At 40.2% G+C, this 15,908-nt stretch overlaps 1 protein-coding gene across 11 annotated transcripts in view; it reads right to left on the bottom strand.

Moving 5' to 3' along the window:
• arhgap33 (Rho GTPase activating protein 33) overlaps positions 1-15,908 on the bottom strand; it is a 121,303-nt gene that overhangs the window by 73,655 nt on the left and 31,740 nt on the right. For 4 of the 11 annotated variants that reach the window (XM_060900208.1, XM_060900207.1, XM_060900214.1 and 1 more), the window contains exon 2: positions 10,532-10,650. The exons of 2 other annotated variants lie outside the window; for them this stretch is intronic. In XM_060900208.1, coding sequence (XP_060756191.1) covers positions 10,532-10,631 — 100 coding nt within the window. In that variant the 5' untranslated portion in view covers positions 10,632-10,650. The remainder of the gene's footprint in view (positions 1-10,531; positions 10,651-15,908) is intronic. 5 more of the 11 variants (XM_060900209.1, XM_060900212.1, XM_060900216.1 and 2 more) reach the window with 2 other exon arrangements.

Genomic DNA, 15,908 nt, shown 5'->3' with positions numbered 1-15,908 from the left:
TGGAAAAAACAAAAATCAGTCTGGGCACCAAGGAGAACGGGATTCAGATCCATATTGTTCATTATAGTTGCCTGGCAGAGAAATAGGCTCAATAACCAAAGAATGAATATGAACTCTACTTCCTCTTGAATTACATAAAACAAAAGTGAACGCGACAGTTGATGACCAGAAAGTTCAGCAACATAAACAACCCCAATTCCAAAAAAAAGTTGGAACGCCATGTAAACCATAAATAAAAACAGAATGCGATAAATCGGCAAATCACGGAAACCCTATATTTCATTGAAAATAGTACAAAGACAACGTATCAAATGTCGAAACTGAGAATTTTTTTTTTTTAAACATATACTCATTTTGAATTTGATGTCAGCAACACGTTTCAGAAAAGCTAGGACAGGGGTGTGTTGCATCACCCCTACTTTTAACAAACACTCAACATTTGCAAACGGAGGAAACCAACTGCTGTAGTTTTGAAAGAGAAAGGTTGTCCCATTCTTGCAATTTCAGTTTCAATTACAGTTCAGGGTCTCCTTTGTCGTATTTTGCACTTCAGAATGCGCCAAATGTTTTAAATGGGAGCCAGGTCTGGACTGCAGGCAGGCCAGTTTAGCACCCGGACTCTTACTACGGAGCCAAGCAGTTTTAATACGTGCAGAAAGCGGTTTGCTGAAATAAGCCAAGCCTTCCCTGAAAAAGATTTTGTCTGGATGGCAGCATGTTGCTCTGAAACATGTATATCATTCAGTGCTAAAGATGCCTTCCCAGATGTGCAAGCTACCCATGTCGTGTGCACTAATGCCCCCTCACACCATCACAGATGCTGGCTTTTGAACTGTGCACTGATAATAAGCCGGGTGGTCCCTCTCCTCTTTAGCCTGGAGGACATGGTGTCCATGATTTCCAAAAAGAATTTCTACTTTTGATTTGTCAGACTTTGGGACAGTTTTCCACTTTGCCTCAGTCCATCGTAAAAGAGCTTGGGCCCAGAAAAGGTGGATGCGTTTCTGGATATTGTTACCTCGCCCGGGACGGAGTCCACCAGGGGGCGAGGTATTGTTTTTGGTGGGGTTTCTTTTGTTTTTATTTTTTTTGTTACTGATGTTACGGGAAAACGGCTAGACTAAGCTTCATAAAACTTTCAGGATAGATGGGCATCGGTCTCAAATAGAACCTCCAACATTTTGGGGGTCATCCGGTCAAGGTTTTTGTGGCTACTGCTTCATATAAAGGCGGTAGCCACTATATCATCGTGCTGTGTAACAATCGCGCAGTACGGTGTTTTCTGATTGGCTGAAAACAGCAGTGAATCAGAACCATGTTTATTGGCCAAGTATATTCACACACAAGGTCAAAATCGTTTTGTCACAATATCTTTCATATTCATCGTGCTACCGGGCGAGGTTTGTTTTGCCTGACAACACTTGTTTATCCTCCTAAGACCCAAGCTGTTTTTTTTACATGCACTGATTTCTTTTTGCTATTTGGGCTTATTAGAACCTGATTAGAATAAAAACTAAGCATCATCTTTGATAAGATGTACTTTTTGAGAAAAAGTATGTCCACATATGTGGATTCTTGTTCTGAATTTCTAAAAAGTGCTGTCCACATATGTGACCGCTAGGCCCTAGGAGGTTAAATATGGTTTTAACTCACGTTTGTGGATACAGTAATGAACTGTTTTCACAGATGACGGTTTTCTGAAGTGCTCCTGAGCCCATAGAGCGATTTCCAGGGATAGTGATTCATGTTTTACACAGGTGTCCTAACTTTTTTGGAATTGGGGTTGTACTTGTTTCATCTGTTTTAATGTACTTATCTAGTCATACATTACCACTTTGACTAGTCAACTGAAGAGTCAATAAAATTTCCAGGCAACCAAAATATCAGATTGGGCAGCGCATTGGGGTTTCCATTTGCCCACCCCTGAGTACGAGTTATCAATACGCCAATCCATATGTCGCTCTGAGGCAAACATCTAATATTGACTAGTTGACATGATTGCCAATGGTCATGGTTCTCCATGTAGGATGATGGGTCCTAATAAGCAGAGCTTCGGCAATTTTGATAGCTTAATAATGGTGGATATCACTAGCAACTCCACTTTTATAGATATAGATGTTAATTTTGGATATCATTGGGCTCAGTGACAACGTCTGATCCTTCGATAGATTGGTCTCCTCAAAAAAAATAAATAAATAAAAAATACAAAGCCATTTTCACCAACGTGCCAGGCCTTAGTGGAAACAGCCATCCCTGCAGTACGTGCAGTAACCCCACACCCGTTCACTATGACTAGCTCGGGTTTCTCCGCCAGGCTTTGTGGTACAGTGGATTACCAGAATGTCTCTTCACTAAACAGCTGCTTTGAATGGGTTTCATGGAGTTACACTTCCACAAAACAAGACACTAACTAAATATCGCACACTGGTGCCCTATGATTAGCCTACATTTATACACCGGATCATATTTAATAACACACCATTTTCCTCATAAACGCACAAGATATAATCCCACCGCCTTCCTGGACAGAGGAAGCATTTAGTCCACATCACACCAACACAAGAACAATACGAAATACGCTTCACATCAGAAACGTATCGATGATACTACACTACACTGTCCACCTGATTCACAATTCCTACCCATTTAACCACCTGCAGATTTCTCCCAGGATAATCATGGCTGGAAGTTTAAATACTAATCAAATACCACTAATGCTAAACTAATATTATTGTAGAATTCCATAATACCCAGTTAACACTATCCACTACCAATCCAGCACACCATAACATTTAAACGAGAAATCTTAACGGTCCTAGAGTGGTACCTTGGGCATCCCTTTCTTCCTGAACATTCTGAAGGCTGGAAGGACCAAAGGTCAGAGGACAGAAACAGTGGCCACAATCACGGTGTCATCCACCTTCTGTTGTCGTCATCTTGTCAAGCATCTCCGCCATTGTTGCTCTACGCAGGATCGCCTGGCTTACGTTACTGGAAGCGAGATGTACACCGTTTTCCGTCTATATGGCATTTCCTCCTCTTATAAACCCTTTTTTTTCTTCTTTCCAAATGCCCTGTTTTCCTTCACTTGCTCCTCGTTGCGGTCACCGATGCACGCCCAGGCACCTGTTGAATATTTGATGGGATGAAGTGCGATCTGAACTGGGGTCAATGCCACAATTGTGGCTCCTCAGCTGTTCTGGGTGAAATGAGGTGGAGTCGCTCATATGACACTTTCCTTGCGTGGAGCCGGACAAATCGAGACATTTAAAACATCTGAAGACCCTTCGGTCAGATACAGCACATCATCTCCGACTGCAAGAACCCAGATCTCATTCAGGATCCCAGGGAAAAATGCGCACTATGAACTTTTTACAAACTGAACCCAAGTCAAGGCATTTACCAATCTTATAAAACACATTGCTAATAGAGTTGACAGGTGAAAAAGAACGAAAGACACTACAAACAAACTTAAACTCTGCTTCACAGGTTGACCTGTTCAAACCTGACTCTCCTGATCACTTATATTCTTCATCCTGCTGTGTTCAATTAAGAGTACAAAAGTTAAAACAAATTGATGGCGTACCTCCAGTCACTCCCCTTCTACAGAAATGAAGCCAAAATACCTCCACCATGTCGTCAAATTTGCAACCGGCATCTATACAGGACAGATTTTCTCCTTCTCAAGTTAGCGTCGTCGAGACTCGAGGCAAAATGAGGTACACCTCAATCCTTTGGACCCAGGGCCACCGACTTCTAAAATCCATCTTAATAATATCGCTTATATATATATATATATATATATATATATATATATATATATATGTTCACTGACAAACTAATTACTTTTGCACAAACGTCAAAAGCTGGCTAGCTGGATGTCGTTTATACTGAAAATCATCCACGCAGTCTGACTTTATTACATTATAAATTTAGCAGACGCTCTTATCCAGAGCGACGTACAGCATACCCAGGGAGCAGTTGGAGGTTAGGTGCCTTGCTCAAGGGCACTTCGGCCATTCCTGCTGGTCCAGGGAATCAAACCGGTGACCTTTTGATCCCAAAGCTGCTTCTCAACCTTTTTTCAGGTCACGGTACCCTTCAGAAGTATGCAAATTCTCAAGGCACCCACATACAAAATATACGCAGTCACGCTGACCCCGGCAGTGACGTTGTGACATGGGAAAGGGGGCCATGAGACAAATTTTGATGCATGAGGCGGCAATGATCTGCATTAGTGTAACTACCATTTTTTGGAATTTTAATTCATTTTATTTATTTCAATGTTAGAATATATAATTTTTTGACGGCACCCCTAACAAAGCCAGATGGCACCCCAGGGTGCCGCAGCACCCCGGTTGAGAAAGGCTGCTCTTAATATTAAGCCATGGCTTCCACTTTATAGTAGAATAAAAAAAAAAAGCTTTCAAAACTAATTTCTGTGTGGGGAAAAAAGAAAAGAAAAAAAAAAAAAAAAAAAGGTGCGCAGATATCGTCACAAGGAAATCTAACTGTCCAAAGTGGACACTGTAGATGGAAAGAGTTTAGATGAGCAAAGGGGACATGGAAAAAATAGGCTGTATTGTCACGGAAATTCATGGCAATGGGCGGGGCTAAAAATTGTACCGCAACCAGCCAGGAGGGGTGGTAGACTTTTTTTTTTTGGACAACTTTATTTCAGTCAGTGAACATTGACAAAAGGTAGACATGAAATTGCTTACATTCAGAGGCAACAGTTGAAAATCATTAAACAAGAGAGACAAAAGGGACAAATTAAATAAAATAATGAAAAAGATCAAATAAACAGATAATAATAAAAATAAATAAATACATCAACACGTCTGCTAATAATACAAAAAAAAATAAAACCGTAAATGCAGGGTGGTAGACCTGTCATGGGTTCCCTTTTTAGAGGTGATACACCATCTTTTTTTTTTTATACCATGGCTAAAAAAAAAATAATAATAATGGTGTTTTTTCCTTTCCTGCTTCCAGCTGAGAGTACGCCGTGTGCATTCTGGCTGCCGCTCCTCACCAGAGCTTTTTATTTCATCTTTTTTTTTTTTGTGCGTTTGTGTAGTTTGATTTTTGACTGTTTTGTCCGCCGGTTGTGGTGTACCTCCGGACCCGGTTTTGGGCATCGGTTCTCTCCAGGCCTTGGTTTGCTGTGGGTGATGCCTGTGATCCTCACTATGGACTGCAATGAGCTTCTCATTTTAACATCATGGTTGTCCAGCGCTCTGTGCTTGGCATGGTGTTCTGAGCGATGTCGCTCGGTGGTGTCGCAGCGGCTGTGCAGGCAGTTTGGGACATACTGGCGCTCTGCATGGTGGTGCTTCTGTGCTCGCTTTGTGGATCGATGGCGCGGTCCTCCAGGTGATGTTGCCCAGCGGCTGTGCAGGTGGTGTGGGACTTTTTTCATGCGCCTTTTGGTGGGACTGTGGCTGCTACACCATTGGAATGACATCCTGACGTTTTTTTAGTGGACTTCCTCCCCCTTCCTTATAACTGTAAAAGTGACCTTGGGTATTGAGAAAGGCGCTATATAAATTTCACTTATTATTATAAAAACTAGAGATAAATAATGTTGACTAATGGGTTGGTCAAAACAGACACATCAGTTAATCGACCTGAAGTTAAAATTGCTCACTTATGTACGTTTAAGCCATATTTACATTAGAAGTGTGATGATTCAGTTTTTTCACGATTCGATTCCTATTTTCTGTCCACTGTTCTATAACTGAGGCAAATCATTGTCAATATTCTGTTAACTATCAGCCTAGAAATGTAAAGTAATAAAAACCAAACAAGTCATGTTACCTTTGTAGTCTTTATTCAGACTCCAGTCACTCCATTGACTTTGAATGAATCACAGTTCAGTCATTTTTGGCACATTTTAAATTTTCAAACCGCAAAATACTAAGAAAAAAAAAGCTATGAAAACTTCATGACTTGTCTCAATCTTTTAAAACACAAAAATACAGTCACTTGTGTGAAAGTGAATGCCACCTCTTGAGACACAACATTCATCATCCAGAGAGTACAGAAGGCACTGAGATTTGTAAGAAATGCCGTCAAACTGGGCTTTTAAAAGCCGGTGGCTTCCGAGTCGTCCGCCATGTTGTTCACAAAGCAATGCATGATCTCGCGAGATTGCTATAGCAACCACAAACATGGCTGCGTCCACGTTACAAAATTACTCCGGATACCGAATCGAATTTTCAATATCAAAATTACGCCGTTTGATGAAATTTGTTATGCATCTCGGGTTATCGGGATGAAATTAGGTAGTGTTAGTGAATCGTGAGTCATTAAATTTTAATCGATTTTTGAAGTCGCGGCTTGAAACGGATCGATTAATTGTCACACCTCTAATTGGCACGAATGGGTTTAAGAGCATTTACACTAATTCGTCAAAAGCAACTGATTAATTTGCTACAACAGCATGGCTTGGACGACAGTGCACGTTCTACTACATTAGCATGTAGAACTTAACTATTGTAAAAATTCTCTAGCCTGGCAAGCCAGACTAAATGTGAATATTTAGTCTGGCCTCGATCCGTAGACATTTCTGAAGGGTGGGGGTGGAACAAACCGCTGTCTTTCAAACTGTCTCTGTGCGTATAGGCCAACGCTCTGACCAATCAGCGCAACAGTGACTGTGACGTAGTCAGAGCGCGCAGTGGGGGAGGCCTTGAAATAATTTTTCAAAATGCGCATTAATTAATAAACAGGTTCTAGATATTAAGAAGTTTGGAGATAATGACCACAAGTTTGGAGTCTGTACCACATACTTAACATACACTCATGTTTTTCAAGTGTTTTTCAAGTGTTTGCTTAAACTGTTTTTGAGAGTTTTTATTTAGTGGTGTTTGGTGAAATAATTTCCCTTAAATTTAAAATAACGGGAAAATAAGAAACAATCAAAAAGTAATGTTTCAAAGCTGTTTATTAATTTTTCGTACTGCACAAACTAGCCCCATCCTTTTGGCTACGAGCGGAGCCAGCTGGTAGATCAGACTTAGCCATAGCCGGTCGGCAAAACAGCGAAAACGTCCTTCTTGAAAAGGAATGAGCAAAGAGCCTCTTCCTGCTCATGCTTCAACGAAAACTCCAAGTCTAATTCTTCTAAAACTGATTCCAAAGCGGAGTCAAACGCGCGCTGTTCACTAGCCGTAGCCATCTTTCCTGTTGTGCTTTCTCCAGCGTCGCGCAGCTTTGTCGTCACTCCTGCAAAAGCCCGCCCAAAGAATCCAAACAAAAACCTTGCGTTGTGATTGGCGGGCACGATTTGATGCCCGGGGTGTTTTTGTTTATATGGTGCGAGGCTAGACCCACTCGCTAGGCAAAAATATTTTTGGCCGCTAGGCGGGTGGGTCTAGTTTACTAGGCTAAAAATTCTCCCCTGTGAATTACATTCCCTTTTTCAGCCAAAAGGGAATAGGCTTGGTTTTTGTTCGGACAAATTTTGAACTGCTCGGAGCATTTCGGCCAAAAATAAATTGGTTCCCAGCTGGAATCAACATACAGCTGGTTTTTCCAGCACAAACCGTGACATCAGTGGGTGTGTAATTAGTTTGCAGAAGAAATGCAGTAATGGAGAACGCAATGGAAAAGTATACATCTTCAGAAGAAATAGACTGAAAACAAATATCTGCAATAACAGAACGAAAGCTCAGAGGTAATCAATCAAATCAATGTGCACCGCCATCTTGCTACTACTGTTTACTCCTGTTCTGCAACACAGTCCATTCATGATTACATGGATCCTTGATTACAACAATTCTACTCAAAACTGGTGAAAACGTGGGCTGGCTCACGAGTTGGCACCAAGGTTCAAAGAATCCTGAATGGAACTGGTTCAAGAACCCGTTCCCTGTTGGTCGAAAAGGGGCAACAGTGACACGAGGCAATCGTCAGCATGTGTGAACTCATGCATGTGGAAGAGGGCAAACAGCAATTTCCCTGAAGAGTGGTATGATGCTCTGAGACACAGCATGAGCAACAGTTTGAAAAGACGTGGTTAGCTTCACGTCTTGGTGGACGTACGTTTGCCTCACCCTCCCTGGATTGGTAGCGGTCATATAGTAGGGGGTCAGAATTGGCAAGAAAAAACTTTTCTATAACATTAAATACACAAGAAAAAAACCTTACAACAGAGTTCTTTCCATAAATATCTGGCAAATAATTTCCTTTTTTTTTTTTCGCGGTGCGGTTTCCATCAAATCTTGTGCGCTGATTGGCTGGCAAGCGGGTCTGTATCCTACGATACGGACCCCGGTTACGGACCTCTGGCGACTCGCTCGTTCAGAACGACAACAAACATAGTAGCATTTTTTTGTCAATATTTATCGTTTTTTTAAAATAAGATTTATTTATAAGATTATCAAAAATCTTATAAATCTTTGCCAGCATTTCTCAGGAGAATAGCATTAATTTTACAACATGGATAGTGATAACGACAGTGTTCATAGCGAAAGCAAGTTTTACTACCCTGAAGAAGAAGAAATAAAAGAAAACATTTCAGGAAAAAGCTAAAAACCTGTAACTTGGTAACGCCGAGCAGAAACATGGCTGAATCCTGAATGACTCAATTTTGTATAAAGAGGGGACTACATAGGCGGCAAAATGTTTTTTTTCCTGCCATGGAAGTGCACTTGTATACCGAGGAGGAAGCCATTTGCATTACAGCCGTGAATGAGGATTCAAAATGGCGGCTCGCCTCGGCTCGGTTTTCCCTTTCGGGCGCTCTCGTTTTCTGTTAGAATTTGGTAAAGAAAAAAATAAATATATTATTTACCAGCTTAAGGTCGGTCTGTATGGTGAAATACCGTGACCTCAGCCTTGAATACTGACCTCGGCCCAGAGGGCCTCGCTCAGTACTTTCAAGACCTCGGTCACGGTATTTCATGATACGGACCTCCCAGCTGGTAAATAACATGTATTGTGATTTTGTTGTGGAAACTTTACCAAAATTAGATCTTAATGAACCTGTTGGCAAATAGAGTCAAATATTTAAAAAGAATGACTGTTGGCTTTTAGTCTGTAGTCCTGCAGTGCAGGGAATGTTCTTGCTCAAGCTGCTCCACATCCCTAACTTCCCACTATAAAGCCGCTTTCGTTCAATGATGCACAGATACCTTTGCCTTGAAGAAACAAGGAAGCACTTCAATGCTAATTATACACAAAGCCTAATCCTCAGAAACGGGCCCGTATAGAGAACTTGGTAATACTGCTATAGAACAACTGTACATTCTGGAGGGATTAGACAGCACACTGCAGGAGCACAAGCACAGCACAACACAACAACACACACAAGTGACAAACATGCACGCACACACACAAATATGTGGAGACAACATGCACATCAACAGGCACGAGCAGACCTGGGGTCAAATTTCAGCAAGACAGCAAGTGAACCTTAATCAATCTCCGAGTTACTAGAACATCATTAATTCAGGAGCTTTGTTCGTTTAGGGATGAAATTACTAACCCGAATATTACGAATGCCAAAACTGTGTCAATATTCCAGATAAATGTCTTGTGAAAAGTTTGATGTTTGACAAATGACTAATCGGATTTGTTTAAAAGAATGGACATCTACAAGCAGTGGCTGTGAATACTTAGTTAACGGAAAAGCTGGTGGTATACTCAACGCAACTTAGCGTGCGACACCTCGCAAACAAAACCGATAATCGCCGATTCAGAGTCGCCCCCCATTCTGTGATTGGCCAAAAATCTCACGTGGCCTCGAGTCACTGGACAGAGTGGCAGTTCGAGTCCTGGCTCCGTTTGTTTTCTCAGCTTTCTCTAGTTCTTATTTTACAAAAATAAACCAACGCATCTCTTTCTGCACTGCCACACATACCAATATTGCGAACATGACAATCCTAGCAAACAGAATGATAAGACAAAAGCCAAAAAATATGTCAGTAGGCGAGACAGCTCTATTTTTTTTTTTTTTTAAAAATTGTGTGTGCCAAGTAACACTAAGTAAACAGTGAGGCACAAGTCTGGTATGTTCTCTCAATTTTTTTTTTCCCTTTCCACTGAGCAAAGAGCTCACAGCCCCACCCACTTGGTTACTGTAGTGGTAAAGTCGTAAATGGTACAGCTAAACCATAGATGCTGGCATACCTGCATTGTTTTTAAAGTTGAACACCGTGCTTAAAATCGTGTCATGTAGTCGGCTCTACTTGCATCTCAAAACCATATGGCCTTTTTTTTTTTTTAGTATAATGAGGACTGAGCGTCAGCGGTGGTTCATTTGCATTTTGTTCTTTCCTTGTTTGAAGTACACTACCAGCTTTACTGAGCATCAATTTGAATTCTGTATAAACGCCACCTCTTGTAGCACATGGACATTTGCATCTTTAACCGGTATTTTTTTACTCAATCACCCCTATATTGAACACAAGATGTTAATTTATCTACGTTTAATTTCCATTGCTTGGTTCAGTTGCTGATGACTTGAGTTGTTGAACCCCAGCCTGCTATCATGGAGTACAGATGAAGAGGAAGGCGCACTTACCAGGCATTTCTGTCAGGCTCATTGCTCGCATAAACACGACGCATTTCCGAACCCAGTGGGGTCCTGATACTTGGCACAAAAGAGGGAGAATAAATGCCATTTTAATGCCATGGATCTGACTGTGAGATCAAGTGTCAAGACAAAAAAGACAAAGTTGGAGCCATCAACCCCCAAACAGACATCAGTGATGACAATGAAAATGAAATAGACATGGATCGTTCTAGTCAATGTGTCACAGTTCTTGAACAGAAATTGCCTCATAAGGAAAAAGATAACGGGAAATGATCAGAAGTCGCATGTGACCAGGGCTAAAAGGTCTCCATACTGATAAGCAACCACAAGTAAACAAATGGCTAGATCCTGATACACAAAGGACTCATTTGAGGAAAAACCAATCCCCACAGATCTACCTACAGACAATCGGCTATAATCTGGTTTCTGGTACTGTATGACCTACTGTTATAAAAATGAGTAAGTACATGATGATACTAAAAGCCATAATGGCAGCCATTTTGAACCTTCAATTTGATTTCGAGGATAAAAATCTTTCAATTATATGGTTTCCCTTATTATATGCATGCAGCGCAATGCATAAATTCCAAATACAGTTCAAGAGCTTCGGTTCATGTTCACAACGAATGTCAGATCAGGGAAAAATATGTGATCACAATGACTTTGACCTTGGCATGGTTGTTGGTGCCAGATGGGCTGGTCTGAGTGTTTCAGAGACTGTTGATCTCCTGGGATTTTCTCACACACACACACACACACACACACACACACACACACCTCTAGACTTGACATACAATGGTGCAGAAACACCCCCCAACCCCCCAAAATCGATTCTGTGGGCGGAAACCCCTTGATGAGCGAGGTCATAGAAGAACGGCCAGACTGGTGCAAGCAAACAAGAAGGCTACAGTAGCTCAAATAATCACTCTTTCCACCCGTGATGAGCAACAAAGCATCTCGGAACACACTAAATGTTGAACCTTGAGGCAGATGGGCTACAACAGCAGCAGATCACATAAAGTTCCAGTCCGGTCAGCGAAGAACAGAAACCTGAGACAACAGCAGGCACAGGCTCACCAAAACAAAACATCTGAATACTGAAAAAAGACTGGGTGATGTTTTTAACTGTTCAGTTCCTGATGTTTTACGATTTACGTGAACATTAGGGTGCATCAGTTGCCCCCTAAAAATGAAAAGTTCCTCCGATCATGATGCATTTTTGTTTTTATGTTCCTTTTGATAAGAAAACACACTGGGTGAAATATTTTGACAAAATTCGAAAGTTTAATGGTGGCACCAGGAGCTCAAAGTTATGGAAAAAGCTGCTATTTTATGACAAAATTTCCATCACTTTTCATGAAACATTATGGCACCTTATAGAGTATACCAAATATCTTAGATACACATTTTTAGTACATATTCTAAATATATTATCAAGCACAGTTTGAGTTTTAGCTGTTCATTGAATCATTGTTCAACTACTTTTAAACAATACAAAATGTATTATGAATCACATTAATGCTTCTCAATCCCTTGCAAAGGTTCTTAACATGATCTCTGGGTCACAAGAAATCAATAAACGGAGTCCAACATTGTGATTCAAACCTTACGCGAAAACATGAAATAAGCGTTTTTTGGCAAAAAATGAACCTCATGGTGCCACCATTAGACTTTTGAATATGGTCAAAAAATTTTACAGGATGTCTTTATTGGTGAAAAGGAACACCCAAACAAAAATGCATCAGATTTTATGAAAGTAAGGGCAACTGATGCACCCTAGTGAACATTCACTGAAGCTCTCGACCTGTATCTGCAGGATTCTATGCATTGTACTGCTAACACTTGATCAGCTGATTGGAGAACTGCATGAATTAGCAGGTCTGTAGGTTTTTCCAATAAATAGAAACTAGCTTTTAAGACAAATCCTATGACCAAATAATGCTGTGAGATCTTTGATGAACATTGTGTGAACTTGAATATTACACAGTTGAAGAATAGTTTCACAAATCTAAAACCTGATCATTTGAATGAGCTCTACATTACGGAAGTATGCAAAACATCAGTTGAAACGCCGCAATGTACAGGGTCGTGTTTCACTTCCTTAAATGACATCCGATTAGAAAGGTTTTCAGGAACTCATCTTGCAAACAGCAACAACAAAAAATGAATTAAATAAAGATTTTATTTGACAGATGCCTTACCAAAAAGGCACGAATTTAATCAAATGTGGTATCATTACACTACCACTGTTTCATGAAGGGGGGAAGAAGAAAAAAAAAAAAAAAGGTTAATAACAATCCATCCAGCAGGGCTACATCATTATACTTACATCAAACAGTTTAGCACTGAAGTGATCTGAAAATTGTTAGAATCGCAGAACAAAAATCATGTTGGAAGTCTTGTATGAATAACCGTTTGAATAAAATAAATAGTGCTTGGTTATTTCTTTGGACAGCAGAGTTTCTAGTTGAAGCAAGCTTGGACCACTATTTTTTTTATAGTGCTTTTAACAACAGACATTGTTGCAAAGCAGCTTTACAGAATTTAAATGACTTTAAACATGAGCCAATTTTATCCCTAATCTATCCCCAATGAAAACCGCGAGTTGGCCTAATGGTTAGCGTGTCCGCCTTTCGGAAGATCGCAAGTTCTACTCACGGTAGAGTCATACCAAAGACCATCATAAAAATGGTACCAACTGCCGTCTGGCAAGGCACGCTGCAATACAGATGCGAGTGGGGAGTCAAACTCTCGTGGTTACCAGAGGACTAGCCCCCCACTGTAACCCTAGCTATGTAATAGGCGAGAGGCCGAGGGCTACGGAAACGGAGATCGGTGCCACATGGCTTGGGAAGGGACTTTGACTATCCCCAATGAGCAAGCCTGTGGCGATGGTGGCAAGGAAAAACTCATGAAGAAACCTCGAGAGGAACCAGACTCAAAAGGGAACCCATCCTCATTTGGGTGATAACAGATAACATGATTATAACATTAACAGTTTTAACATGAAGTCAGTTTCGTTGATGTTATAAACTCTTCATCGATGGAACCTTGAGTGCAAAACTGTTCATGACAACTGTAGTCCTCAGCCATAAAAGCATTACTGTAAGAGTCCAGAGCATCTTCCAAGTGTGACTTTCAACTGTCCGTATGGGGCCGTCCTCCACAGGAGCGATGCGATGAGACTCCAGCCAGAGTCTCATTTAGTAATTCAGAGTATTTGTACTTGGGTCAGCAAATGTACCCTTTTCAAAACAGCTGTTTGCATCATCACAAATAATAATAATAATAATTCAAAAAATACAATAAAAATGCAATGCATAATTTTAAAGATTCAGTACAAAAATTTAAATGAACAAGAAGACGGAGTCCTCTATATCCCCCGCCCTGTATACCAACTATATACCAAGTTTCAAGATATTATTTGTCACATTTTTCAAGTTCTGCTCCGGAAACAAAACCTACCCCAAGACTAACCTGAGAGACCAAGTCTGAAACCGTTTCCATGGAAACACGAAAAATTAATTTCTCAAATGTCCTAGTATGAAAAGGCACATCTACTTCACCTTGTTAACATGTATACCAAGTTTCAAATCCATATCATGAATAGTTTTGGATATACACTCCGGAAATGAACATTGCTCTTAGAAACTAAGACAAAATCTATTTTTTTTTTTAAATGTAAAAATTTGAAAAATACTTTTTTTTTTTTTTTAAATCCAAAATAGCAAAAGGCACCAGTTCACATGTTGGTTGATATTTATACAAACTTCCATGACGATATCTTCAGTAGTTTTAAAGATATGGCCCGGAAACAAAAACTGGACGGACAGAACCAGTTTCTATATCCCCCGCCAAACTTTGTTTGGGCGGGATATAACAAACATTACGCTGTCAACTTCCAATCAGTGTATAAAAAATTAAAATCGTGAAATACCTGAAATCTCTGAAAAATGTTCTCACACAATCTATAAAATCAGTATTACACCACTGCATTGCCCAGCTCTACCTTCTCAAAAAACGTTTTGCTTACTACAATATCTTTTACAATCGATCCAAAGAGCAAGCAGACGTACTGAGAACCAGGCAGGCAGGCTTGATTAAGGGTCCAAACACTGAACGTAAACCACCAAGCTGCCACTGCCTCGACTAAAATGGTGTCTGGAATTAGCCTGATCTTTTCAGAATAAATAATAATTACCCTGAATCAATAAGGACGGCACAATTAAGAATGATTATTCTGCAAGCGGGGCATCTCGGCCTCTGAATGAAAGTGGAAGAGACAGCGAGCAGACACTTGTAATCAAGGTTGGAATCGGACGACGAGGGGAGGAGTGGAGGAGGGGTGGGGTGGGGTCCGGGAGGAATTCTCTGGTATGGGGAGTATGCTTACTCTTTGGCAATGTGACTGGTTGAAGAGCATATTTTTGCAGCAAAGGCTTCTGGTCTGTTGGAAAGCAGGGAAGGGTTTGATTGTATAAATATGATTTCCATATCAGAGGCGCAAATGCTCATCCCACCATCTCAACCTTAAAGAACAACGTTAATCATTTTGGGGGCTTTTTTGTGGAAAAAGAGCGATACATTATAGTAGGCTTGTGCCTGTATTCGGTTAACACTTTAGGAAATTGCTATTAACAACGGCAAAAAACAAACAAAAAAACCCCACACACATACATTTACAATTCAACTTGTTTAACTTTATTAAAAAACACAGATACCCACACTGCTATGCAAAGGCAAATGGCAGGATTTGCACATTGTGTCGGTGGCAAAAGACGGTCCAATAGCGAATAGGTGACGGGATTGGATCGTCTTTTGTGACCGATAAAAAAAAAAAAAAAAAATGCCTTTGCATGGCAGCAGAATACTAATAAAATAAACATTACGAATTACTTTATTTGAAACCATGACACTTTCATTAATCTGACCTATACTGTATGTTTAACAGTTATTCCACGAAATTGAGTCGTACATGAGCTGATAGCTGACGAGGCGCGTAGCACAGAGTTGTCTATAAGCCATGTACGATGAGATTGAGTGGAATAACTTTTATTATTATAACATTATATATATATATATATATATATATATATATATATATATATATATATATATTATAACAAAGTGTGGTGAAGCAGCTTTTAGCTACTATGCAGTACAGTTATGGAACCAACTGCCAGAGGACATTAAAAATGCTCCTGCTGTTGGCAGCTTCAAATCTAGGTTAAAGACCAAGCTGTTTTCAGATGCTTTCTGTTAAATAATTAATATTTTTTACATTTTTTATAATCTTTACTTTCTCTGCATGTTTTAAATTTACTTTAACTTTATTCTATTTTATTCTGCTAGTTTTTTTTTTCTT

Source organism: Neoarius graeffei, chromosome 19 (assembly GCF_027579695.1).
Source record: "Neoarius graeffei isolate fNeoGra1 chromosome 19, fNeoGra1.pri, whole genome shotgun sequence".
NCBI classification, from domain to species: Eukaryota; Metazoa; Chordata; class Actinopteri; order Siluriformes; family Ariidae; genus Neoarius; species Neoarius graeffei.
Note: the sequence above shows the minus strand (reverse complement) of the source record. Positions and strands in the feature narration are given on the sequence as shown.